The sequence below is a fragment of the Anopheles moucheti genome, chromosome 3, assembly GCF_943734755.1.
Source record: "Anopheles moucheti chromosome 3, idAnoMoucSN_F20_07, whole genome shotgun sequence".
Lineage (NCBI taxonomy): Eukaryota > Metazoa > Arthropoda > Insecta > Diptera > Culicidae > Anopheles > Anopheles moucheti.
Window position 1 is genome coordinate 68,047,521 of NC_069141.1, and position 24,777 is coordinate 68,072,297.

The window sequence follows — 24,777 nt, forward strand, 5'->3', positions numbered from 1 at the left end:
GTGAGCGTAGATAATAAGTTCAGCGGTCAAAATCATTAAACGTACCCGAATAACATCTTCGGGCAAATGGCCAACAAAAAACAACGACCTTGAAAGTAGCTCCCTCTTCATGTCCCTTGACTGAGCCACACATTAATCAAACGATCTGTTCCACGATGATCATATTTTGCCAACATTCGCAGATGCTTCACTACCGCGTACATGTGCACAGTGTTTTGATTTCTGGTGTCAATTTGCTCAGTGTAAGGTTGCTTTATGCAAAGGATTAAAATAATGCGCCTGGTAAGTTCATAGTTGTGGCCGGATTTTGAATATTTATTAGTTATTTATTGATTTATTTTAGATATTGTAAACTTCACTTGGGTTTCAAACATTTGCTCTGCGAATTTTGCTTTATCCCGGAAATGCTCGAACATGAAATGGTTGTATGCTTATTATTCTTTTAATTCTGTTTTAACCAGATTTCTATTCTGTTCGTGGTGTTCGTGGCTCCTTTTATTGCTGGTGCTCCAACTGGAAAAGAAAACGACGATCTAATTAGCTATGAGAACGTGCACACGGAAAATGGATATCGATTTTCGTAAGTATTGACTTGTACGTGAAACATTCGTGCCCTAACTATTGTCACCCATTTTAGCTACGAAACTAAGGATGGCCAAGCACGCGAAGAAGTTGGGACGATCGACCCCAATACGGGTGCGTTAAGCGTAACCGGGTGGTACAGCTTCCATACACCAGATGGCGCCACTCACAGAGTAGATTTCATTGCGGATGAGAATGGATATCGTACAATGAATCAAGCTGATATTGATGATTCGGAATTCCAGTTGCCAGTCGTTGAGGCAGCTCCAATTAACAATGCTTTGCTGCTATCACTGGTTGGTTAAGGATATGGTAGGGACCTTTCCATGAAAAATGTTCTTAGGGACCTCTTGAAAAGGAAGAAAGCAAAATAAAATCGCAAAACTTACAATTAGAAATAATAAGTGAAAGTAATGAAAAAGACCACTGTTGTGGTTCTTATGCTTTCATAAAACAGTTCTATTTCAGTATCACTTGCCTGCATGATTACATCGTCCTCACAAAGGAGCTTTAAATTGTTTAAAGCTAATGCAGACAATTCCGAAAAAAATGCCGTCATAAATTTTAATAAAATTGTGCACAAAATGTAAGTAACACTGTAAAATAGTTATCGAATAAATGTTGGCCAAGCTCGGGAAGAGACGATATCATGAGATCAGAAACGAGTAAACTCGTCATTTTTCCGGGATGATATTGCTACGTTGGACCAGAAAACGGGTTTCAACCACTGGGTTCAACAGTTACCGTTTCGCGAACAGTTTTTTTTAATCCTTGTTTGGATGATAGTTTTTGTGTTTGTCTATTATTGTGTTGGTCTCAGCCAAAAACTGTTCAGTGTCATATTAAAATTCAAAACTATGTAAATCCAACTATTAATGCGATTAGTACGGTAATGTTATTGCACCTTGGTGAACAAAGAAGATAAGACCGGCGAGAAGTTAACCTCATTCGGGTGGCTTCGTTAGCGGTTGTAGTGAGCGTTGATTTGTGCGTTCAGCGGTCAAAGCCATTGGACGAAGATGTTAATCGTCGGACGAACGGACGAAGAACAACGACCTTGCTGAACGTAGCACCCTCTTCGCATCCCTTTACTATCCGACGCACTAATCAACCGATCTGTTCCACGACGATCGTCTTTTGCTAGCTTTCGCAGATGCTTTGCTGCCGCGTAGATGTGCACAGTGCTTTGCTTTATTTCGTTCGTTTACTCTGTGTGAAGTGATTTTTATCCTAAAGAAAACAAAACGAAATGCACGTGGTAAGTGTCCAAACGATGAATGCTTATCAGTGCATATTAATGTTACAGTTTTGTTCTGAACAGATTTCAGCATCTCTTGTTTTGTTCGTGGTGTTCGTGGCTCCTTTTATTGCTGGTGCTCCAACCGGTGAAGAAAACGGTGATCTCGTCCGATATGAGAACGTGCAAACGGAAAATGGATATCGTTTTTCGTAAGTATTGACTGGTGTGTGTTGTTTTCTCTGTAAAACTCGTTCTCTAATTATTGTCACCTATTTTAGCTACGAAACTAAGGATGGCCAAGTGCGCGAAGAAGTTGGGACGATCGACCCCAATACGGGTGCGTTGACCGTTACCGGGTGGTACAGCTTCCGTACACCAGATGGCGCTACACACCGGGTAGATTTCATTGCGGATGAGAATGGATATCGTACGATGGAACAACCTAATATTGTGGCTCCACAACTCCTTCCTGCTCCTGTCGCTGCAGCACCAATTAATAATGCTTTGCTGCTATCACTGGTTGGTTAAATCTGCGTCAGTCTATAAATTCTAAAAGTATTTCAATAATTTATACGTTCCTAAATGTTTAGGTTTAGCTAATAAAAAAAATACTTCTTGAACTATTCCTACCGAAACCGTGGTAAATGAAATGCAATAGAAACCATTAATACGCGAGTTAACAAATAATATCATTCGGCTGTACAGCACAACGTTAATGTCGAGATATCTTGACTCAAGAGGTTGGTGGTTAATGAGTTGTTGATGAGTTGTATACACATGAAACTGCGTCACCTATGGATATCTAACGTTTCTCACTAGTTATAGACGCTACTGAGCTGTAGTTATAGAAGCACATTACAGTAAAACACTTTGTGTGCAATCGATGACGGCAGAGTGATTAGTACAGTGAATATGTATTAGTTTAAGTCCACAACCGAGCGGACTTGTACTATTTGTATTACACTCAACACTCATTCTGGAAATTAAATAAATAAATAAATTACTTTAAGCATATCGTTTCGAGGATTAAAAAGAAAATAAGCTAAAAATACTCACTGATAGCTAGTACTACCGTTTTGGACGATGCCTATTTTAGAAACGTTATAAAAATAAAATAACTCTCAGCATTAGTATTTTATAGATAAAACTAAACATTTTATAGATTGTTCCTTCGTGGCTTTAACAGAATAACAGATAGTAGACCCTCACAAAATTAAAAAAATATATACCACCTTTATTCGACTACAACATTTACACTATCGTAACTCAACATTACTATTTAAAATTCAGGTTCGTATCATCCCTTCAAGAGTGAAAGAAATGTCTTATTGCTTAGATCGGCATCTCATACGGTTCTTGTGACTGTGCGTTCTCGGTAGCCCTTTTTGCCACTTGTGTACATCACCATTACCATCGTAGCACCGTCCTTGCTTTGGAAATCATTCTGTCCTTTCACCATCAGATCTGGCATTCCAACATTCACTAACATTCTTGCTTATTGTAATACCAATAATATATAAAATATTACGACAGTGTGAGCAGAGCGGCAAACAAAACAACCGTACTAATAACTTTCATGATGGAAACTAACCACAAAACAGCTTTTTTAAAATATTTTTCCGACGCATTTTTTCGATCATTTTGATTTTGTTGAATACGTTGAAATGGTGGAAGTGACAGCTCAAGGAATACATGGGATTATTTGTCTTGAAGGTGCTTTATAGGTTCAAATGATGTGCTTCGATGAACGATGATGAGAAACCATCAAGCTTTGATGACTCTATCAGTAGAAGGTGTGGTCTTGGGAATGCATGTATGTAGGACGGCAAGCAATTATGCAAAAATCATAAGGAAAAAAGTCATATTATAATAAAGCTAATAATAGATTCAATTTTGGATAAATTTGGAAAACAGTAAAAAAAAAGCTTTATACCGATTCTTACCGATGCCACACAACAGTTTTCTGAGCGAACTGGTTTAAACTGAACACTTGGTTCAACCTCAAACCGCTCGGTGTACGATAATATGCTAATAGTCGATGATTCGTTGTTAATTTTACCACTGTTTGATAAGCGAGGTAGGAAGAGTGCATGGATTCCCTTACATAATCATTGCTTCTGTCTGACGTGACGCCAGGAGGCGCCACACATTTATCAACAAATTATCTGTCGCAGGACAAAATCACACTGATGCCACAAAGTGAGATGAATTCTGTTGCAAGTCCACTAACAGAACATACTTATCGTCTTAAGTGTTATGCAATGGTACAAACAAGTTCATTCGCTTGCATGCAGCTGACCTCATTTTGTACGCTCAAACACCTCCACCTCCAGGTGTGGTTCTCTTTCCTTCCCTTTTGAAAAGGTGATCAGCTGACATCAGGAACAACATTTAGATTACAACTGACCGAATTTTCCACTCCGAAAGCCGAAATTTCTTCCAACAAAGCTCGGCCGCCTGGGCTTTAATTCGGCTAGCAACAACTTTACGGCAGTCTCCCACGTTGCGCTCCTTTCGATAAGATACACTCCGCAAACCACTCCAAATGCAGAACGGCCGATCAGCTCACCCGAGAGACCTTCAGTCCCACCCGCGGACCAAACGGGCACCAAGATGGGAGATGCTCCCAAATGAAATGCAAGCGCCAAACACGGGACATCACCAATAATAAAATTGAACCGTAAAACTTGCCTCACCCACTTACCCACTCGCTAAGGGTCTGGTTCAATCCTTTCTGGCGCGCCTTACCGTCTCCCCCTCAAAATAAAAGCAAGCACGAAAGAAAGGTGACAAAAAAACGAAAAACAACACATCGACATCGGGGGATGATGTAGGTCGAAGGCAACAGCCTCAGCAACAGCAAAAAAAAAACATGCGACCCGAAATATCGTCTCCACGAAATTGTACGATGCCGGGAGGTCAACTCAGGTGACAACGCGTTGTCCCCACGTTCCGGACGGTCCCCGACGATGCATGCTGACATAATCGATGATGCATCGGCCACGGCTACGAGCCCGCACCAACACGACGATGATGGTGATGATGATAATGATGATCGTGGAGTTCGGCAGTGATTATCTTGATCGCGATGATCGTTAACGGACGCACTGTAAGTCCTTCCCATCAGCGAATCAAACCAATGTCAACAGGGTGCTCGTTTGTGGTAACTGCTAGCTGTTGGCTTTGGCGACTTGTCTTGTAGCCTCATTATGATGTTATCAAGTACCTTTACAGGAGGCTCCAAAGTTTGGGAGTATAGCTCACACGATTTGCTAGAAAAGAACTCCCAATCCTACTTCCGTTTCGCCAACCAATCATGCCTGTGTCGCTAAATGTCAAAATAACAAATTTTTCGCCCAACTCCGACCACCGTCTTCTTGGAATGGCAGAACAGCTTCTTCTACGATCGACCAACCGTGAAGCGGGGGTTTTAAACACAACACATCTTCTACATCCCAAAAAACAAAAAAAAAACCAAAACTCCACGATCGCTTTTATGTATGTGTCTGCCCCGTAAGAACCGAGCCGAAGCATAAAAGGAATTGGCGGCTTCGAAATCCCACCCCTACCCATCTGTGTGGCATCTCGTGCATAAATTACTACTAAAATGTGACTTATGTGTAAGCGCACCACACCGTTCTGTGCGGGATGGTGGATTCGACGGTGCCCTCCCTCCCGTGGACGGTGCGTAACACTATCGGAGAAAGATGAAGAAGATACTTTCAAGGTTAACCAGAAAGTTGTGGCTTTGTGAATGGCAGCAGGGTCGTGATTGGACCACTTTTCGATCGCCACACAACAACATCACGCCAGGGTGGCTAGTAGCCTTCGGGGTTTTCACTATCACTAACGCTACACGCGCAGACGCAGCACACAGCATCTTCTTCTTTCTCCTAGGCGGCGGAGGTTTGGCTCGATATTCACAATGTGTGGCTTTCATTAGCATATCAACGTGTTCTTTTTCTTCCATTTGCTTAGTTCAGTTTTATTCGATCATTTTGCATCATATTTCTACAAACAAAACTGCTGCTGATGTAAAAGGCGGACGTGAGATTCGTCGGTTACAGGCGACGCTAGAAAGATTCAGGGTTTTGATGTTGTTTTTTTTTTCGTACAATAGACGAACATTGTCGAAAGCAATGATTTTTCTATCGTTGGCAAAACAACTGAATATCATCGAACGTTTCTTCAATGGGCTTCATGTCTTTGCTCCATAAGTCACCAATTGATCGTAGATCATTACTCGATCGTAAATTGCTTTGTTTGCCCACTCGGTTGTCCAATTCCGTTGCGTGACATTTGCTTGTCTTGCTGGGTCAGATCTTGCCAGAAGTCTTCATAAAGCGTGCACGAAAAAGGGCAAAACCTCCCAAAACGACTCGAAACGACTGCATCACTTAACGGAACATCAAAGATGGTCATAAATCATTACATATTTACTACCGACATGCGTGTGCGGTGCGCTACTTGCGGATCGTTTCAGTTGCGGTGCAACTTACGCTTCTCCGCGATCCGCAATGGTAAGTGATATGGCAAACGGTGTGATCGCATGCTATTTTGTTCCAACAAAAGACAGACAGCGCCGTGATACACCAAAGCGAAACTCTTCCTCCGCCTGGCCCTGTGCATCTCAAGTGTTGAGGATTTGTGTAGAGTTGCACATCACCCGTCAGCTACGCTAAAGCGAAAGAAAAAAACAAACCAGATGCACTTCTCCTTTTCAACCTGCCAACCAACGAGATGCGAGACATTGAAAGCAAAAGTGATCCAAGCGCGCGGCAGACCTCGGACCAGTTTTCCCAGCGTATCTGCGGTTCTAACGGAAAAGAAACGCCTAACAAGGCCAATTCGCTGAGAATCAAATTTCACCGCTCGAAGCAGCGTAGAACTCGCATTCCGCAAACGAGAATTAAATAAACACTTTAAGGCGTTTATCATTGCCGGCGACAGACGAACATTTCAATGGAGACATCACTGGAAGTCAAGTTTAGGGAGGGAACTCTCGTCGCAAACAGGTTGTCTTGACACGTGATGAATGATCGATGTAATAGATCGAATGATCGAAACACTTTACCCACGATGATACCCCGTCTAACTATCGCCGCTTCTGCGAGAATTACCCACAGAGTGATACGATATTAATGAATGATGTAGAATCTTCCCGGTAACCGCAGGACCGTTATCATTGAATAGTGAGGTGCGTCCCAATATCCATTACTCCCGGTCTGGACAACATGCCAGTACACTATCGGTACTCCTCCGAGGTTGATAACGTATAAAAGAGTCTACTATTCGCAATGTCCATTGTTAGTCACGCTCGTACAGTGATCACGTACGGAGTTTAAACTTCAGAATCATCCCGACATCATGAAGATGGTAGAATTCTTAGTGCAAGAAAGTGTCCGAGGTGAAGTCTCTCGCTAATTCTCCACATTCGGTATGTTTTTTGCAGCTAATAGCAGTCCTTGGTTTGAGCCTGGTGGTAAGCGTGTTTGCAGCACCCCTGGATGATTCCAGAAATGCGGAGATTTTGCGATACAGCAGTGAAAACATTGGTATCGATGGATATCGATTTGAGTAAGACGCGTCCAAATGCCTGCGCAATGGCAACAACTCATCCATAACTGCTTGCACTGTCACAGATTTGCCACGAGCGATGGTACCAGCCGGACGGAAGAGGCAGAGCTGCGTAATGCGGGCACGGATAATGAGGCGATTGCGGTGCGAGGATCCTACTCCTATACCGGCCCTGATGGTACAGTCTACGTGATCAATTACGTTGCGGACGAGAACGGGTTCCAACCGGAAGGAGCTCACATTCCCAAGTAGTACAGCAAGCTAGGAAGGAACAGAGAGTATATCTCAATATACCGTGGAGGAAAATTGCTCTAAAAACCGTATCTTCTCATATGTCCTGTGTGGATACTCTTCTTCCAATATTTGTAACTAATTCTTAGTAAAAAAACACCCAACACCCTCCAGTTACCCATGTTGTGCTCTGAGTGTCATGGCATAAAAGAACAAATAAATTCTGACGATCGATAACAGTGACGATCGGTGCAGTATGATTGTTTTACTTCCAAGATATTTCCTTTTGTTTTTATATTATAATGTATTTGCTTTGCTATTTGCCGCATTCGCATAGTCCGACTACAAAAGCGTTGCTGGACCGGTTCCTAATAGTATGCACCATTAAAAGTGACAAAAGAAAATTCTTATGCACATAAAATAGCCGTTTGATGTAGTTTGACTTTTTATCTGTTTAGTTTCGTGGTGTCGGAAAGAAAACGCTATCCAAAGTGCAACAGGTTTCGAGCAGGTGGATTCGGTTGACTGGGAATTGAACTTTTGACCGTTTGACAAAACTGGCCGTGCGCCATCATCAAATTCGGCGTATATAAGCGGTCGCTCCAGAACCATCGTTCTGTAGTAACGTTCTCGCATTGAAAAGACGACATTCGCATCAAACGCCCAACTAGTGTCCCAGCTTGGAGCTTCAAAATTTCGAAAACCGACAGCCAGAAACAGTGAAGATGAAGTGTGCATTGGTTTTTGTGGCGCTGTGTATTGCGGTTGCGGTGGCCGTCCCGGTACCGGATCAGAAGGCTGAAACGCTCAAGTACGACAACAGCATTAACGGTGTCGATGGGTACAGCTATCAGTATGAGACGAGCAACGGAATTTCGGCCCAGGAAGCTGGCGAGCTGAAGAATGTCGGCGAAGCTTCGGCCCTGGCCGTGCGCGGATCGTTCACCTTTACCGCTGCCGACGGACAGGTGTACACCGTGAACTACATCGCGGACGAGAACGGATTCCAGCCGGAAGGTGTGCACATCCCGAAGGAGTAGAACGTTCGTCCCGGTGATCAATCCGTCGTCCGTTGATGAAGTATTTGTAAATAAATAGTGAAAACTGTACGTAAAATGTGTTTCGTGACGTTAAAAGGTTAAGACTATATTTTGAGGATGCGAAATAATGTCAAAGTTTGGAGATTCAAAGACGAGAGCGATTGCAAAATATTTCCACCTCTTTTGCTTAATTTCCACAACCCAAATTCTTCCCCGTCGTATCTCTCACGACACGTTTTGAAGGCATATTTTAGCAACGCTTATTTATTGCCATGATTTACAGCTCTTTACCAAATTGTTGACCCTCTCAATGACCTGCCAATTGCCGATGTGTGCTATATTGATCCGCTCCAACGCCAACGACCGTTTCGCACCCTCACCCAGGGACCAGGGAAGCGTTTTCATTCAGAAACAACAGCTCAATTCATACACGATGTTTTGGCACACGATCGGATGTCGCACGGGTGTAAACTTGACATTCACCCGCGTGGAGTCGTTCTTTCCTTCTTAGTGCGTAACGACTGCTTATGGCAGTGTTTGATGCTACCGGCAGTACACATTCCCACCTCCCGGGGTAACGCAACGCAACCCAACCGGCTGCAGGGAGGAACCATCGCCAATACTGAAGGCCATCGCATTTGCAGGGTTTTTGTTTTCGCGTATAAAAAGCTGCATCGGTACACTCGGACAGCATCAGTTTGCAGCGTTACCCATCAGGAACCCTAGCAGCGTACACACTCACTAGGATCGCTCTCGCCCAGCAGCAGCACAACCATGCAGACCACGATCGTTATCCTGCTTTTCGCCGGCCTGTTGGCGCTTGGTTTCGCAGCACCCCGGCCCGGTGCGGAGGAAAAGGACGCCCAGGTGCTGAAGTACGACAACGACCACAAAGGGCTCGACGGATACAACTTCCAGTTCGACACGAGCAATGGCATCCAGCGGCAGGAGCAGGCAGAGCTGAAACAGTTTGACGATGAGAATTCGGCCCTCGTCGTCCGTGGATCGTACTCGTTCACCGCCGATGATGGGCAGGTGTACACGGTCAACTACGTTGCCGATGAGAACGGATTCCAGCCGGAAGCACCACATCTTCCGAAGTAAGCGAAGTAATTGGGAGAAATTGGGATCTGTTTTTATTTGTTGAATTAAAGAATGTTGAATGCTTCAAATGCCTGACTAGTGTTAAATATTGAAATGATATTGAGAATTCAAAGTACCCGTGTAGACTCATGCGTGCGGGTACTCATGATTTACCGTATTTTAGCGTGTATAACGACCACCTAGAAGAATTATCCAAGATTTTTGGAAAGAAAGATTGTATTTCTTTTTTTTTTTTAAACAATTGGAACATTTTTATTGTTACATTTAAGATTGAACTTTACAATTCATAATACTCTTTCATATCGTCCTCGCTGGTGCTTTCAAATACATTTTCATTGTCATTATCATTATTTTATTTATTCTTCCTGAAGGAGTCAGATTCGATTCAGCCCCTTTTATCCAATTACTCCATTAAACGAAGTCTTATCTTACCCTTAAACGGTTGTGGTTGCAGCTGACTGATTAGACCTCCAGGAATGACTTCCAGAAACGTTTTGCATTGAGCAACAATTTGTTTAACTTCTGCTGGTATATGACCTCTAAATGCATCCTGCATTGCCTAGTGAGCAATGCTGATTTTTAATAAGAGCTCCAAGTTTCAAATATTTTTAAACCACAGATTCATCCTTATCTTATCCATCCAGCATTTTATTTTAACAAAATCCATAAAGCTAGAACGGAAAAGTTCCTCCCCAGTATAACGACCCCCTTAATTGGACTTTGGTCATTTTTGACCTAAAAGAAGGCCGTTATACACGCTAAAATACGGTAAATCATGAGTACAGCAAAGACTCGATTTGACAATCTCTGAAAATGCTTATAAAACCATTGAAGATGTCTGTTCCCGAAACAAAGCTCTAAGAAGCAAAAGCTTCTCTTCTCCCTTAACGATCACTTCTTTGGGTGACATGACACGAATGATGAACAGAACGGGAGCATTAACATCACAAAGGAATTTCACCGCGATGAAGAGATTACTCCACTGCTACGTGACATCTGATTCTGAAGCAAGGTTGAACAATCTAAACTCTTATTGTAACTCCTTCGTGGGACATTGTTTGAGCACGTTTCTGTACTCATGATTGTTTCGCGAAAGCGTAGACGAAGTGAGTCTAAACATCCGGAAGGAAGTTACCTCTCAATAGCCCGGAATCGGAATCGCGCTTTTGCAACGATGCTATCCAGAAGCTTTCAGGCCCGAATCGATCATTCCTGAACGCGAAAAACGCATCAAGCCTCGACATTTTCCGTCCACTAACACCACAAACCGATTCTCAGCATGGTCCCCAAACGTTCCTTGGTCGTTAGGAGAGACGGGTTTGCTCACGGCCGGTGCTACTATTGCAAGTTCAGCAGCTAAAAACCAAACACGCTGACATTTCCGTTGCGCTTCGTCTGCGGTCGGTGGCAACACACTGATATTGATTTATCCGGCCCCGATTCCATCCGGTGTGCGAAATGTTTGCGAGCGGCAAATATGCATCCTGGCATTGAATTTTTCCGCCAATTGTGTGGGGCGGGCAGCACCCAGCAACCCCATCGATCTTCCGCGGCCCGCAGCAACGGAAGGGCCTAAGCCGCGACGCGACACTCTCGCGCACACACACACACGCCGGCCTAAAATGGTGACATCTGCGCTGGGGGGTACCGACTCATCATCGAAAACCGGTTGAAAATATGTTTATTTCGGGTGTGGGTCACATAAAAATTTGAATTCGCCCGGGCCCGCGTTTGGCCACGCGCTGTTTTGGGAGTTCGAACCGGACCGGTGGTCGAATTAGACACGGTTGTGCCTTACCAAAACTCGTTATCCCCCCGTTCGTTATCTTGGTATCCCCTTGGAAAGAAGCAACTGAACCGTTTTGTTTCCCACTCCCGCACCACGGACAGCGCGATCGTAGCTCGACGGCCCGGCTGGAAGGACTTGCCACGAGACAAAACTGGGTGGGATGCGCCATATCGGCGACGGAGAAGGCGTTCACCCTCGCTACGCGGGATTGCAAAACCTTCCCGCGACCATCCGCGCAAGCGGTTGCGGTCAGTGTGGTGAGAAGGCTGGTGGCGGTGCCGGTGATCGAAATGGAAGGGCAGATCGTCAACGCACAGCCGAAAGCGCGCGCGCGAGGTGCTCTCCCAGTGTATGTGATTAGTATAAATAGAAACGCAAACCTCCACACTGCTGTCAGTTGTCTAACGTAGCTCGCAGCATCGTAGCGCCAACAAAGTGAGAATCTCCCCCGAAAAAAAAAAAACACCCCTTTGCCACCATGAAGTTCGCCATTGTGTTTGCCACCGTTTTGGCCGTTGCCCTTGCTGCGCCCGCCGACGAACGGGACGCCCAGGTGCTGAAGTACGAGAACGATAACCTGGGAGTGGATGGATACAACTTCCAGTGAGTATCGCGTGATTTGGGAATGATTCTGTGATGATTCTGTGCACGTGCCGCTCTTAAACTGGGCAGAAAGTGTGATCGCTTGGTGCGCAGTGAATGTGTCTTGAATGCTTATGCTTATGTGGTCCTGTGTGTTCTTTGCATCCGCCCCGCAGGTACGAGACCAGCAACAACATTAACCGTGCCGAGACGGCCGAACTGAAGAGCTTCGGAGATGACGTGTCGGCCCTCGTCGTCCGTGGATCGTACTCGTACACCGGTCCAGACGGACAGGTCTACACCGTGAACTACGTCGCCGACGAGAACGGATTCCAGCCGGAGGCTCCCCATATCCCGCGTCTGTAAAGCGGCAGGGAATAAGGACCCGTATCCATCCCTAGTTTCCCTCTACTTCTCATCTCTGCTAGCATGTTAGGTTAATGAAACATTCTTCGACCAATTCTACCCACTTCACCAATAAAAGCTGTGACCTGATTATGTTTTTTTAAAAACCAAAACAATCCATCTCAACTGCTCTTCTTGCGCGTTTTTTTGTCAATGCGAAATCTCATCCTTTTTTTAATTCCTTACAGTCATTAATATACCTTGTACCAAATCATCCTGCTCAATGGCCAATTATCGATCGCAAGCTTGATGTGTACGAAGCATTATTAAATTACCGGTCATTACTTTTATTAAGCACCTCGTTGGCGCACAAGGTGACCATTGTCGCATCATCTAGCGATGGGTTTTAATCAATTTTTATCCTGCGAAACCGTCCGCGGATATTATACGACCCTAATTTGCTCGATTATTACACCTTGCTTGCGCGTCCTTCGGAGACTGGTCCAAGCCGGGGCACCCTTAAACCGGATCAGCTGACCTTCCACTCTGAACCCTCCCGAATAAAGATGTCCCAAAGATGTGTGTCGAAAATACGAACTTACGCTTACTGTGAAGTACACCCTGTGGGTAATTCCTGTTGATAATTATTTAAACACCGGAGCAGCTTCTTCGAAGTACCTTACGCGGAGGCTTGGTTGCTGAAATTCACCCAGGGTGGCATCGAACCAGCACCGATCATGTGAAGATCATTTCGCTAGCATGCAAAGCGTCCAATAATTATCCCCAATGTTCGATGCTCATATTTCAAGCATTGGGGGGGGTCTTGCTCCAGGATATAATCAGACTTCATTGCGATGCATAACATGCGGTCGGCACAGCCTTCGTTCGCTCGTAAATTTTTCACTGCAAAAGGAAATACCCACTTTGCGCTAGTGCGTTTAGTGCCACCAAGCGCCAAGCAGCGTCGGGGCTGACGGCAGATGACACACGTCAGCGATCGGGAGCGGTGCTATAAACTTGCTACGCTCCAAGAAAGATGGCACCATATAATATCTCCCATTTTAACGATTGAATTAATGCCGACTGGCTGGCTAAATTTGGTCCGTCGTGTTCGGTAAAGTTACTCGTAAACTAGAGTAAATGGCAAATCGGCACCGCGATGCACCGCGAGCGCAAACACATCTTTGGCAGCAGTGGTACATCAATCCCCTGTGAAGGCGGTGGAAGGTTATGACCGGTCGTTAGGCTCGCACTTGAAATTTCCATAAGGCATGAACCATTTTGCCTTTTGGTTGACTTTTGAGATGATATTAATACGAAGACGCTCACCTGAAACGATCCGTTCTTTCTTTAGCAACCAACTGGCGGACGTCACCATTTGAGCACTATTTTAAAACCATCTCACAGCAAGCATTCAGCGGGCCCGATACGAACGGATACTTGATGACTCGGTTGAAGGTTAACTATTTTTATTGTCACACCGAAAGATCTCCACGGGACAAGTGGTACGCTGCGTGATGGGTCTTTTTTTCTGGTGGAAAAAGCCTCGACCATTTTTTTTTTTGCTTGCTTGTCGATGATGATTGGAATGGCTCAAATATTCGTTGTTTAAGGCTTCCCATCGTAAAAGGGACTGCATCGCTACAACGCTACAACGAACACCTCGAGAAGATATGTTCATGCTTTTAGCTGGAAAGACATACAATGTGTTGCGTGTCGTTAAGGACCGAAAGGGTCTTTAACTTCGTACCAGGAAGCATCTCCATTTCTTTGGGTACTTCACTGGTCGTAAAATTTAATGAGCGTAATACGTAATAAACATGAAGACTCCGTTACATTATAATCAATTCCTATCAGCTAAAAACTGTTAACTGCCTAATCATAAACGGTCGTATCAAATTCAATTTGTATTTGTTTCCCGTTTGCATATTTTCCTAACGTCCGTTCTAAACATGCTGTGACATTTTCCGAATGCGCCTAAAACTATGCAATCCGCTTCTCATTTCCACTCGGCGGTTCCTTTCAGTCCACCCCTATTGAAACGTTTGCCTTTTTCCTCAAGCATCTGATGGCAAGCCGGCTTAGACAAATTGGTTAAGAAAGGGAAAAGGATGTCAACCACGAGTACGTGTCAATTGTGGGCCATAAATTACTTAACCGTGCGTCCTACACACGGTGATTCAGCATCCAGTGAAATAGCGACGCTCACAACACGATTACATGGCTGAGCTTTGCGACTGATTTTTATATGCACTGGCTTGTGCAGAGTCGTTTATCGTTTTCTTCGTGTGCAGTTATGAAGTGGAAGAGTTGAAGCACAAAATTACCCTGCCATCGCTCTGGTCAACCTGACACGTTGTGCATGCCGCACACCGAAACGAACGTACGGCCGGAAGCTGACTGCATACTGTGTGGTGGTTACATTGACGCACGCCGTATGATGCGACCCGTACTTTCCGACATTGTCTAAGAATTGCTGTCGGCACGTTAAAAATAAGAAAGCAAACAAACGCGACAAACTTCAAGCGAGCAGCAGTTTACGTTGTCGACGCGACACTCGTACACAAGATCATCACCCTACCGCGAGCAGGAATTGCATTGAGGCTCGTTTTGTCAACCGAATCTTGAATATTCGTCGCCGCTTGCGAAGGTCGACACAACTGTACAAATATCCTCCAGCGAGTGAATGCGCAATAGGACGAGATTCTTGGGCCGTGCCGAACGTGCTTTGATGAGTACACGGCAATCACAATATTAGCCCAAGCGAAGCGTTGCGATGGTTGTGTGGCGATTGGTCAGGCAGGTTGGGCTAGGTATGAGCACCCATGATCATAACTGCCTGCGTCGTGAGCAACCGGTTTCATTGCGGGTGGCTTTTTGGCAACTTCCCATCGGTGGTGCGATGAAAGTGAAGGTGAAGATGACCGCACGGTGTATGAATGGCACTTAAAGTGCACTACGACCTGTCGCCACATCAAATGAAGGTTACAAGATCGAATCGAATGATTTACCAAAAAACCAAAAAAAAAAGGCAGAAAATCTTACAATCAATTCGCAACGAAAATTCATTCTTTACGAACATGAGATGATCGATACGTTTGCTTCTTTCTCTCGTCTTCCAGCACCATCGCCCAACACACTTGACACTGACATCCAAACGTCGGCTATTTACCATAATCAACCACTTATCTAAAACGGCTCCAAAAGTCATCACCTCTAGGAAAAACCGAACCGAAGCCCCACATCACGTTGATATCCTGGACGCTCATGTTTTTTTTTTGTTGTTGCCTTCGGTCCCCAACCAGGCACGGCCGGTTGCAGGTGTGGTTCCGAACGGTGCCATGTCCGGTAGACGGACAAACTGGTTTAGATTTATAATCAGCCGATGAGCCAACCGCTCGTCTGCCATTCCCGCTGCGATTTGATATCTTTCTTCTTGTACGCTTTGCATAAACGTGTGCGGGGATGGAAACGATCCGCAAACGAGAATATATGATAAACGTGCCTGATAATGTTACCTTTTATCGATAATATCGAAACGTGTTCTCGAACTTCTCGAGCAATTAAGTGGAAGGTGTTGAGTAAATCACAACGCACAGCATATTAATGTTTCAGTTGCTTAATATGATGGAAACACGCTGCATGTTAAAGCCAAAAACACAAATATTCGAGCTTTTTTCTCCGCAAAATTCAGATAATATCCAACGTCCGAACATCTAGAACTAGTTTTATTGATTAGTGCACGAGTGGTCTGGATGTTGGCGCGTAAAACACACACGGCCAAATGGAAACGTTTAGAACCTAAACAGGTTCTCGGGCCTCGGGCCGAGATATCGAATCAAAACACGTATCAATAACCAACGATCGGCCATTTCGAACGTTTGGCCATTTGTTTCCTGTGGCGTGCAAATCCCAGCTATGGACGAATCTCTAATCTAATAAATGCTTCGATCGCATCCACTTCAAGAAAGTATTCGTCAGATATTTACAAGAATGTATATGCTTGCAACGAAAATTTCATTTGGTGACATACATCGAATAACAAAATCAGATCCTGTAAATATGCTTACTATGCTAGGCTTACTATATGGAACATAGTAACAATTAGGCATATCCTCCATTATTTCATTTAAGTAAAATTCTTTAAAACAAATTAATATACACTCGTGGTATCAATGGGGAATTACTTACTTTAGGAACAATTTTAAACAATAAATTAAGTGACACTCGTGGTATACAGCTCTATCAACAATCAAAAGCATTTTGTTTTGTTAATTATATAAAATTCTAAAATAATTATTTTTTGCGTTTATTAAGTTTCTCGAAAAAGTATTATATCAACTTTGAAAAGTCATCACATGAAAATAACTTTGAGTTGAGGCAACGTATTAATAGCAGGCAAAACTAGAAGAGTTAAAATAACTTTGATCAGAACATTGCATCAATATTGGATAACGTTATCATAACTTAACGAACCTCCAAAGTTCCATGGCTATACGGGATGCCGGTTGGCTGGATATGAGTTAAGCTTTCGCTTTGAATGGTTTGATTGGCAAACATTAATATAAAAACTAAAGATTTTCCCTTTCAATGCCAAATATGGATCCATCCCTAATCCCCATCGGATCCAATACCTATAAAATCTCAATCGGATCGAATCCCTGGATCGAATTCTTTTAGAATCTGTCATTTGAGATTTGATACGATTGAATCCTCCAAGGGAACGGATCGTCGAATCTTCCAAATCCCAATCTTCCGAAGGTTACAATGCGGAAAGAATATTGCACAAAATAGGGAATAACATCGATACAATCATAACGAATAACGAAGAAATAGAACGAAATGTTTTCAAATTCTTAAAACCTAAAAGTATGTACAAAGAAATTTAATAGGGTAATAATTGTAGTCATTAAGAGAATGAGAAAATTAAGGAATCTCCAATATGATGTACGTTTATATGTATGAAGTAAAGAGGCGAATGTCAGCCAATAGGTTCAAAGTATCTTTAAAATGAATTTAAATAAATTATACATATTCGGCTAAAGGATATTAGCTTTTTATACATTTTCTCAACTATAAAGGAAAGTAATTTAATAAATGTTCCATCTCTTAAAATTTAAAATTGGTCTGAGAGCAACCCCAAACAGCAAAAATTGTGGAAATTACAAGCATTAATCATAAATGCATATTATTAACAGAAATAATCAAAGAAAGAATCATAATACTACCCACATTCAATAAGTTATGCAACCCAGAACTGAATAACATTAAAAGAAAAGTTAAATGCCAAATTATGGCAGTGATAATTAGTAGTTATGTAATAGTATTATTAGATAAGGAAACAACTAGAGTCTTGAATAAAATTTTATTGAAAATAACGGTAATGTAAAATTAAGTATCGTAGAAATAAGATGTTATGTGGGAATTATTTTTATAGAAGAAAAATTACATTGGATATATGTGAATACATGTATTCTTTTAGTGTTTATGAATGTATCCGAGAAACTGTTACGCAATCTTTCAATATTACCATAGTTATAAAAAAACTGAAATAAATAAACATAAAACAGTCACATTTAAACGATTGTGACGATACCGGTGGACAACGCTTATCACGCAGCAGCATTAATATGATGACCTTTCGCTGATTGTCATTTAATCTACCACATGATGTATTAATAAGCGATGCTAATTCCCACCATGCCACATTTCAACCAAACGCAAGTGTTCTCAGATCGACCGGTCCAAACAAAAAAAAAAGAAGGAACGAACACCTTCTTGTGAAACCACTTTTGGAAACCATCGCTTTTGGGTCCGAACGAAGTTCCACACGCCACCTGTGCAGCCCATCTAGAACGGGGCCCCGTAAATAGGGTAGGGAAAACTTCAGGAAAACAAAAAAACCGCACCTCAACCGATATATAAAGCCGTCCAACGATTGTGTCCCCATGTCGGGGTCTTGTGGGGTCATAACTTTAATTTCGGCTAATGCGTATGCTAATGAGAAGCGATTTTATCAATGAAACGGAACGTGTCAACCGGAAGGGGGTGGAGGAGGGTTGAACAAGCACGGTGTTCCTGCGATCCAGCCGCCAAATTGCATTGGATCGGTTTTTGGATCGTTTTGTAGACATTGTGGCCCCAGTAACGCTCGATGGCCGTGTTGCCAATCTCGTTGCTTCGTTCATTTTTGCGACACATCGTTCCACGCCAAAACCACAAAGAATACCAGCGAAAATACACCCCACCAACCAAAAAAAAACAACAACGAAACAATCGAACACCAGGAAGGAAACCGGTGTGTCCTGCATTAAAAACCGCCGCCCAGGACGACCAGAAATATCGTCCGTAGGCGAATCAAAAATAAAAGGAAAAACAAACAGCAGAACCAACATACGACACCCCGTGTGTGCCGTACGATGCTGCAGCCCGGGAGTTGTTCTTGGTGCTGCGATCGAACGCGAATGATGTCGCTCTTGGGGGAAATAAAATTTGACACAAGATTCTGGCAGCGAAAATTTGCATAAGATATGGAGCCTGGCGGCTCGGTGTGGTTTAGTCCAGGCGCGTATATAAAGCGACCTGATGCACAGGTTGGGCCAACGAGTTGTGTTCCTAACCTTCGACCAGCAACAACCGGCAAACGTCCTGCAAACGCCCATCTCACCATGAAGACTCTGCTCGTATTTGCCCTGATCGCCATCGTGGCCGCTGCCCCCAACCAGAACGCCAAGACGCTGCGGTACGAGAACGTGCAGGATGGTGATTCTAGCTACAAGTTTGCGTAAGTATTTCACCACCGTTGCGGCTGGGAGTTGCCGCTTAATCACTCTAATTAATCACTCGGGTGTGATTGCACCGACAGGTTCGAGTCTGACGATGGCATTTCGCGCCAGGAGCAGGGTGAGCTGAAGACCGAAGAGGAGGGCATGAACGTGCAGGGTAACTTCAAGTTCGTCGCCGATGATGGTCAGGAGTATGTGGTGCAATACGTGGCCGACAGCCAGGGCTTCCACCCGGAGGGTGACCACATCCCGAAGGAGTACGTCGAGAATGTACCCAGCCTTTAAAGGACGGCCGCTGAGGTGCTAGCCACCAGCTGAGTTAGAGTTTATCGTGATAAAATCTGTTTCGACCACAAATATAGATTGCTCTGTTGTTCTGTTTTTGAGGGCAACGGAAACTAATGCCTAAATTGTTTTCCTGCATATTTATTCAGGATAATGAAAGAATATTCATATCAGCTTGGGTTAAAACTAAGATTTGGACTAGATAATTACAAAATTCAAATCAGATTCCACCATGCAATCAAGCATCCTACATCATCTGCGGACATCAATAAGCATTAGAATGATTATATATGACCACTGAATACATTATCAACAGGAAATCTCACTGAAAAACCAACGCTACGAAGATTTTACACGATCGCAACAAACTTCCGCTGTGTGCGGTAGTATTTTGTTTGCTTGCTTGCCAAATCTAGTCATCATTAAATACAGGGTTAACGAAAGTTGACAAAATGCTGACAAATTTGTCAAGTGATAAAATCAGCTTGTCAACTGTGTTGACGCGCACACAATTGTTTTCAGATTTCCGATACCAGGAGAGCATGTTTTAAAAGGTGACACCTGCATCGTGGAATAAGTTTGCCCATCACTATTGCATTGCATATTATCAAACCTGTGAGAGCGATCGCTAGTGTAAGGCAGATCGATGAAACGGAAAGCATCCTTCATCTCGCTCAAACTTTCCGTCGGCTGGTACGAAATTCCATACAAAACCAGCTGTTTTCAGATTGCCGATACCAGGAAAGCATCCACGGAAGAGGTAGCATCTAGTACAGCAATTTTGCTAGAAACCGCCTAACTTAAACACTAACTTTCCCGTTGATCGTGAAAAATTTCTTCGAAAACTACCAGTTTTCGAATGTATAGTACCAGGAGAGCATCCACAGAAGAGGTAGCACCTGGTAATTTTGCCCGAAAACCGCAGAAAGATATGCAATGTTTATACACTAACTTTCCATACAAACCAGCTGTTTTCGGATTGCCGATACCAGGAGGGCATGTTTGTCAAGAGGTGACACCTAGTACCAGCCGAGCAAATCACGCGCTTCCCGGTAGTTGCAATCCCAAGTTGTTGCATGAAAGATGTTGCATGCCAGATGTTGCGCAACATATGTTGCGCGACATATGTTGCATGTCAGATGGTGTGCAACATATGTTGCGCAACATGTGTTGTGCAACATGTGTTGTGCAACATCCTGGTACTCGGCTGGTACCAGGTGTTACCTCTTGAAAAACATGCTCCCCTGGTATCGGCAATCTGCAAATAGCTGGTTTGTATGGAAAGTTAGTGTTTAAACATTGCATACCTTTCGGCGGTTTTCGGGCAAAATTACCAGGTGCTACCTCTTCCGTGGTATGCTCTCCTGGTACTAAACATTCGAAAGCTGGTAGTTTTTGAAGCAGTTTTTCGGTGGTTTTCGAGCAAAATTGCTGTACTAGGTGCTACCTCTTCCGTGGTATGCTCTCCTGGTACTAAACATTCGAAAGCTGGTAGGTTTTGAAGCAGTTTTTCGGTGTTTTTCGAGCAAAATTGCTGTACAAGGTGCTACCTCTTCCGTGGTATGCTCTCCTGGTACTAAACATTCGAAAACTGGTAGTTTTTGAAGCAGTTTTGCGGTGGTTTTCAAGAAAAATTGTGGTACTAGGTGCTACCTCTTTCGTGGATGCTCTCCTGGTACTACACATTCGGAAACTGGTAGTTTTCGAACAATTTTTTCTCGACCAACGGGAAAGTTAGTGTTTAAACATTGCATACCTTTAGGCGGTTTTCGATCAAAATTGCTGCACCTCTTCCGTGGATGCTCTCCTGGTATCGGAAATCTGAAAACAGCTGGTTTGTATGGAATATAACTTATTTCATATTTTTGTTCATTTTTGTGTACATATTAATAGATATGATTAAAAATGATAAAATATAAGTTATAGTTCATTCAAAAATCAAGCTTATGTACTTTAAATGCAAAATAAAATATAATTTTCCGATTAAAAATAATATTAACATAATGCCTTAATTAGCAAGCGGTGCAAAATTTTGATAGCTTTTTGTCGTGAATTTTCTACAAAATGAAGTGTGACAAAAGCTCACAAATAGTGACAAAAGCATCGTTTCGACCAATTTGTCAGCTCTCGTGGCCCTGCACCTATTGACGACAATCAACATCGTGGCGGATTTTTGCACATTTTTGAACGATCCCAAAATGTCTAATAAGCACACACAAGGCTGTTTCAATGCAGAACGGCTGTGAGCTCAATATTTGATATTGCTTTGTGTTGCGAGTTCCTCAAGATCAGCGAGTTGGGACGTTTGATTTTCGCTCCTGAAGTAGGATGTGCTTGATTAACAAATATTCAGGTGAATCAAATATTCTTGTTTCTGCTAAAGTTATCGGTTTTTTTTGGGTCGGATTTGAATATCCTTCTAACGTTTCTGGAAAATTCGTTGGAAGTAACATAATCAGCAACCTATTCGCTAATACTTCCGTTTATGGATCAACAATCACAGACTGGAAGCAAGGGGGTATATTCGAAACATCTTGCAGAAAGCTTTACTACCTTACCCAAGCTACACCATAAAATGCGGTAACATTAATGTACACTCACACACATATGCAGTACGATGATGATGATGAGAGCAAATATAGCTTGATTCGTCGTTCGCTGGTCGGCACCGGTACCACGGCACAGGGTACATGATTGGAAAGGGGTCTCTCACTGGCAAAATTTGAATCACAAATTTGGCGGACCTTGAACGCGGTCTAGGTTTTTTGAAGTCTCCCATGGTGCCGGGAGCGCGTGTTCTTCGTCAGTTGATTCCCTTTCCCCCGGGCTGCTAGGATCTTGATTATTTCCCCGATTCTTTCTTCCAGTGGGAAAACAGGTTTTCCCCACTGTGAAATCGTCCATTTTTCTTCACCACACGGGCCGGGTGCGTCGATCATCGGTCGCGAACGTGCCAAACATAGATGTGATGTTAATTTTAACATTTGAATATGGTCTAAAATTAAACACAAACATCCATGTCCACCCATGGGAAGATGGCGGAACCGGTAGAACTACCTGCAGCAGACCTTACGAACTCACACCGAACGGATGATCTTTCATCGAAAAAATCCCCATTAAAGTTCTCGAGCTCATGCTCACAAACATTATGGGTCCGTCTAACCGGTTCGAAGGAGGGCGCGGTTGTGCAGAACTGAGATGATCCGAAAAAGCGAAACGGCCATGTCGAGCTAAGTTTCAAACGCTAGGACCAGTTTTCCCTTTCGTTAATTTCCGGATCCACTCGGTTCCACGCAACCCTTTTCGGGCGGTAGCAGAACGAGATGGATGCTTTTGGTGAAAAAGGCCATCAACTATCTGGACCACATTTTAGGGTGGGTATCCGACGATGGTCTCGAGCCGCGTTGATCATGTGAAGACGTCGTGACGTTTAGAGGTCGCAGGCTTTAAAGGGCCAAAACGGACATCTACCGTGGATGTGTTCCAAACCAATAGCGAGATGATGCCAGAGGTGAATGATAGATGCGGTTGATAAGCGAGGTTAAAGCTACGTTGATTCAAGGTCACCAGCAGAAGAGAAAAAATATATGGTCCGTCTTGGAAAGTGTAGTGCCACCAGGCTCGGTGATAACCGACCATATGCAACTGGTGTGTGGTGTCGTACCGTGTTGCGGGCATGAGTGCAGGCATGGTTGGGGCTGCTGCGATGCTGCGATGCTTCAATTTATGCTAATCGGATTAAGCGATTCAAAGCCGGGGTGGTCAGCTTTGAACGGGACAGGTGGACTCATGAGTACATTTTTATGTTCGCGACTAGCGCACCAGCGCCCAGTCGCATCCACGGAAGAAGGAGCGGCACTCGCGTTGCCGCGAAGGAGCAATAATCCAGCAAGCATAAAATATCGCCATCTTAGCGGCGGCAGATAATCTTCAAACGCCTGTTAACAAATATCGCTTAAAGTAGCTTAGCAAGACAATTTTACACCAGCGCATTAGAAACATGTGCGAATGTTTGCGAAAAGCAGAACCTAATGTGGTATGTGATATGTGATATTGGAGTAGCATATTCAACTTTTCTTTTTCAGAGAAGTTGTTCTTTAGTTCTTCAAAGAAAGCTTCGACCATTGCTACCAAAATTTGACTGTTTTGATTGAAAGTACTTTAGTTTAAATATATTTAACACTGAACTAATACAAATAATTTGAAAAAGAATAATTTAAATATAATTATAATATCGATAGATCTGTCACATTAATTTATAAAAAGAATTTCATACGCTGTTATTAAACTGCCAACTATTTTGATTTTTTTGCCAGGATCTACAAACCCCAGCAAAAATAGAATAATATACATAAGTTGTACCATATAAAGAAGCTAAAATCTTTTCAAAAACTCAAACCAAAATAGAAAATTTCATATTGTATTTTTAAATTTAAAACAATTCATATAAAAACAATCACAGCAAAAAGTAGTAGCAATATTTACTAATTCACTTAAGTTATCCAATAATATTCAGTTACCTTAAATTTAATAATTCTCAATTAAAGTCATTACCAACACCAAACCATTTGCATCGGCATCATCTGTTTTATCAATTAAAAATACCGCGAAACCCCCAAAAGAAGCCACTCGATCATGAACTTTCGTCGATGATGTTTGCTATCTGCAAATATTGCCTGGAAACTAATGAGCGTTAGTGGCATTTCAAATATTCGACCCTCTTCAAATACAATAAAAATCGCGCGCACAATCTAGTATCCACCTGCCACAGCAACCGGAGTGCCGGATCAGATCTGGCAAGATCACACCATGCCATTGACACCTAAGCGAATGATCTGCACATACAACCTAGAGCATCCTATATCCCTGCTCCCAGAGCATTGTACATGTCTTCCGAAAATCGATAGTTTTACGACATTGTTGTTTTTTTCCTCCCCCCCGGGGGAAGATCACTTCACGCATTTTTTGAAACAAAAAGTCCATCGTAGCACGCTAAGAAGAAAGAAACGCAAACGGCAGAGAGCGAGATAGATAGGGAATCTGGTGTACGTGTGGGGATGACAAGACCCGACCCGACCGTATGAAGATTCTTCCCCCAAAACTGCACAGATGCCGGATTACGCGTATGGATGATTGTATTTAAATTTTGACCGCTAAGGTTTGTACCCGCCCCAAACACGGAGCTTACACACCTATACATTCGCGCACACACACAAA

At 43.2% G+C, this 24,777-nt stretch overlaps 6 protein-coding genes across 6 annotated transcripts; all 6 read left to right on the top strand.

Annotated features, from left to right (window-relative positions):
• The first annotated feature begins 273 nt into the window (after positions 1-273).
• On the top strand, positions 274-887 carry LOC128302946 (larval cuticle protein 65Ag1-like). Its single transcript, XM_053039798.1, has 3 exons — positions 274-282; positions 462-580; positions 638-887. Exons 1-3 carry the CDS (start codon positions 274-276, stop codon positions 885-887), a joined length of 378 nt encoding a protein of 125 aa, XP_052895758.1.
• A 944-nt stretch (positions 888-1,831) lies between these two features.
• LOC128302947 (larval cuticle protein 65Ag1-like) lies at positions 1,832-2,350 on the top strand. Its single transcript, XM_053039799.1, has 3 exons — positions 1,832-1,840; positions 1,904-2,031; positions 2,101-2,350. Exons 1-3 carry the CDS (start codon positions 1,832-1,834, stop codon positions 2,348-2,350), a joined length of 387 nt encoding a protein of 128 aa, XP_052895759.1.
• Positions 2,351-7,189: 4,839 nt separating this feature from the next.
• Positions 7,190-7,814, top strand: LOC128302336 (flexible cuticle protein 12-like). Its single transcript, XM_053039135.1, has 3 exons — positions 7,190-7,198; positions 7,275-7,399; positions 7,465-7,814. The coding sequence occupies exons 1-3, from the start codon at positions 7,190-7,192 to the stop codon at positions 7,649-7,651; spliced, it is 321 nt and encodes a 106-aa protein (XP_052895095.1). The 3' UTR covers positions 7,652-7,814.
• A 1,630-nt stretch (positions 7,815-9,444) lies between these two features.
• On the top strand, positions 9,445-9,774 carry LOC128304286 (endocuticle structural glycoprotein ABD-5-like). Its single transcript, XM_053041449.1, has one exon. It carries the CDS (start codon positions 9,445-9,447, stop codon positions 9,772-9,774), a length of 330 nt encoding a protein of 109 aa, XP_052897409.1.
• Positions 9,775-12,023: 2,249 nt separating this feature from the next.
• On the top strand, positions 12,024-12,665 carry LOC128304287 (flexible cuticle protein 12-like). Its single transcript, XM_053041450.1, has 2 exons — positions 12,024-12,166; positions 12,322-12,665. The coding sequence occupies exons 1-2, from the start codon at positions 12,042-12,044 to the stop codon at positions 12,509-12,511; spliced, it is 315 nt and encodes a 104-aa protein (XP_052897410.1). The 5' UTR covers positions 12,024-12,041; the 3' UTR covers positions 12,512-12,665.
• A 6,493-nt stretch (positions 12,666-19,158) lies between these two features.
• Positions 19,159-19,560, top strand: LOC128304289 (larval cuticle protein 65Ag1-like). Its single transcript, XM_053041451.1, has 2 exons — positions 19,159-19,274; positions 19,356-19,560. The coding sequence occupies exons 1-2, from the start codon at positions 19,159-19,161 to the stop codon at positions 19,558-19,560; spliced, it is 321 nt and encodes a 106-aa protein (XP_052897411.1).
• Positions 19,561-24,777: the final 5,217 nt, after the last annotated feature.

Excerpts from the sequence above, each read along its gene's own strand:
- LOC128304289 (XM_053041451.1), top strand. The coding sequence starts at position 19,159 with ATGAAGACTCTGCTCGTATTTGCCCTGATCGCCATCGTGGCCGCTGCC. Across the intron at positions 19,275-19,355 it reads GATTCTAGCTACAAGTTTGC|GTTCGAGTCTGACGATGGCA; the intron begins GTAAGTATTTCA and ends TTGCACCGACAG.
- LOC128302947 (XM_053039799.1), top strand. Across the intron at positions 2,032-2,100 it reads GAAAATGGATATCGTTTTTC|CTACGAAACTAAGGATGGCC; the intron begins GTAAGTATTGAC and ends CACCTATTTTAG.
- LOC128302946 (XM_053039798.1), top strand. Across the intron at positions 581-637 it reads GAAAATGGATATCGATTTTC|CTACGAAACTAAGGATGGCC; the intron begins GTAAGTATTGAC and ends CACCCATTTTAG.
- LOC128304287 (XM_053041450.1), top strand. The coding sequence starts at position 12,042 with ATGAAGTTCGCCATTGTGTTTGCCACCGTTTTGGCCGTTGCCCTTGCT. Across the intron at positions 12,167-12,321 it reads GTGGATGGATACAACTTCCA|GTACGAGACCAGCAACAACA; the intron begins GTGAGTATCGCG and ends TCCGCCCCGCAG.
- LOC128304286 (XM_053041449.1), top strand. The coding sequence starts at position 9,445 with ATGCAGACCACGATCGTTATCCTGCTTTTCGCCGGCCTGTTGGCGCTT.
- LOC128302336 (XM_053039135.1), top strand. Across the intron at positions 7,400-7,464 it reads ATCGATGGATATCGATTTGA|ATTTGCCACGAGCGATGGTA; the intron begins GTAAGACGCGTC and ends GCACTGTCACAG.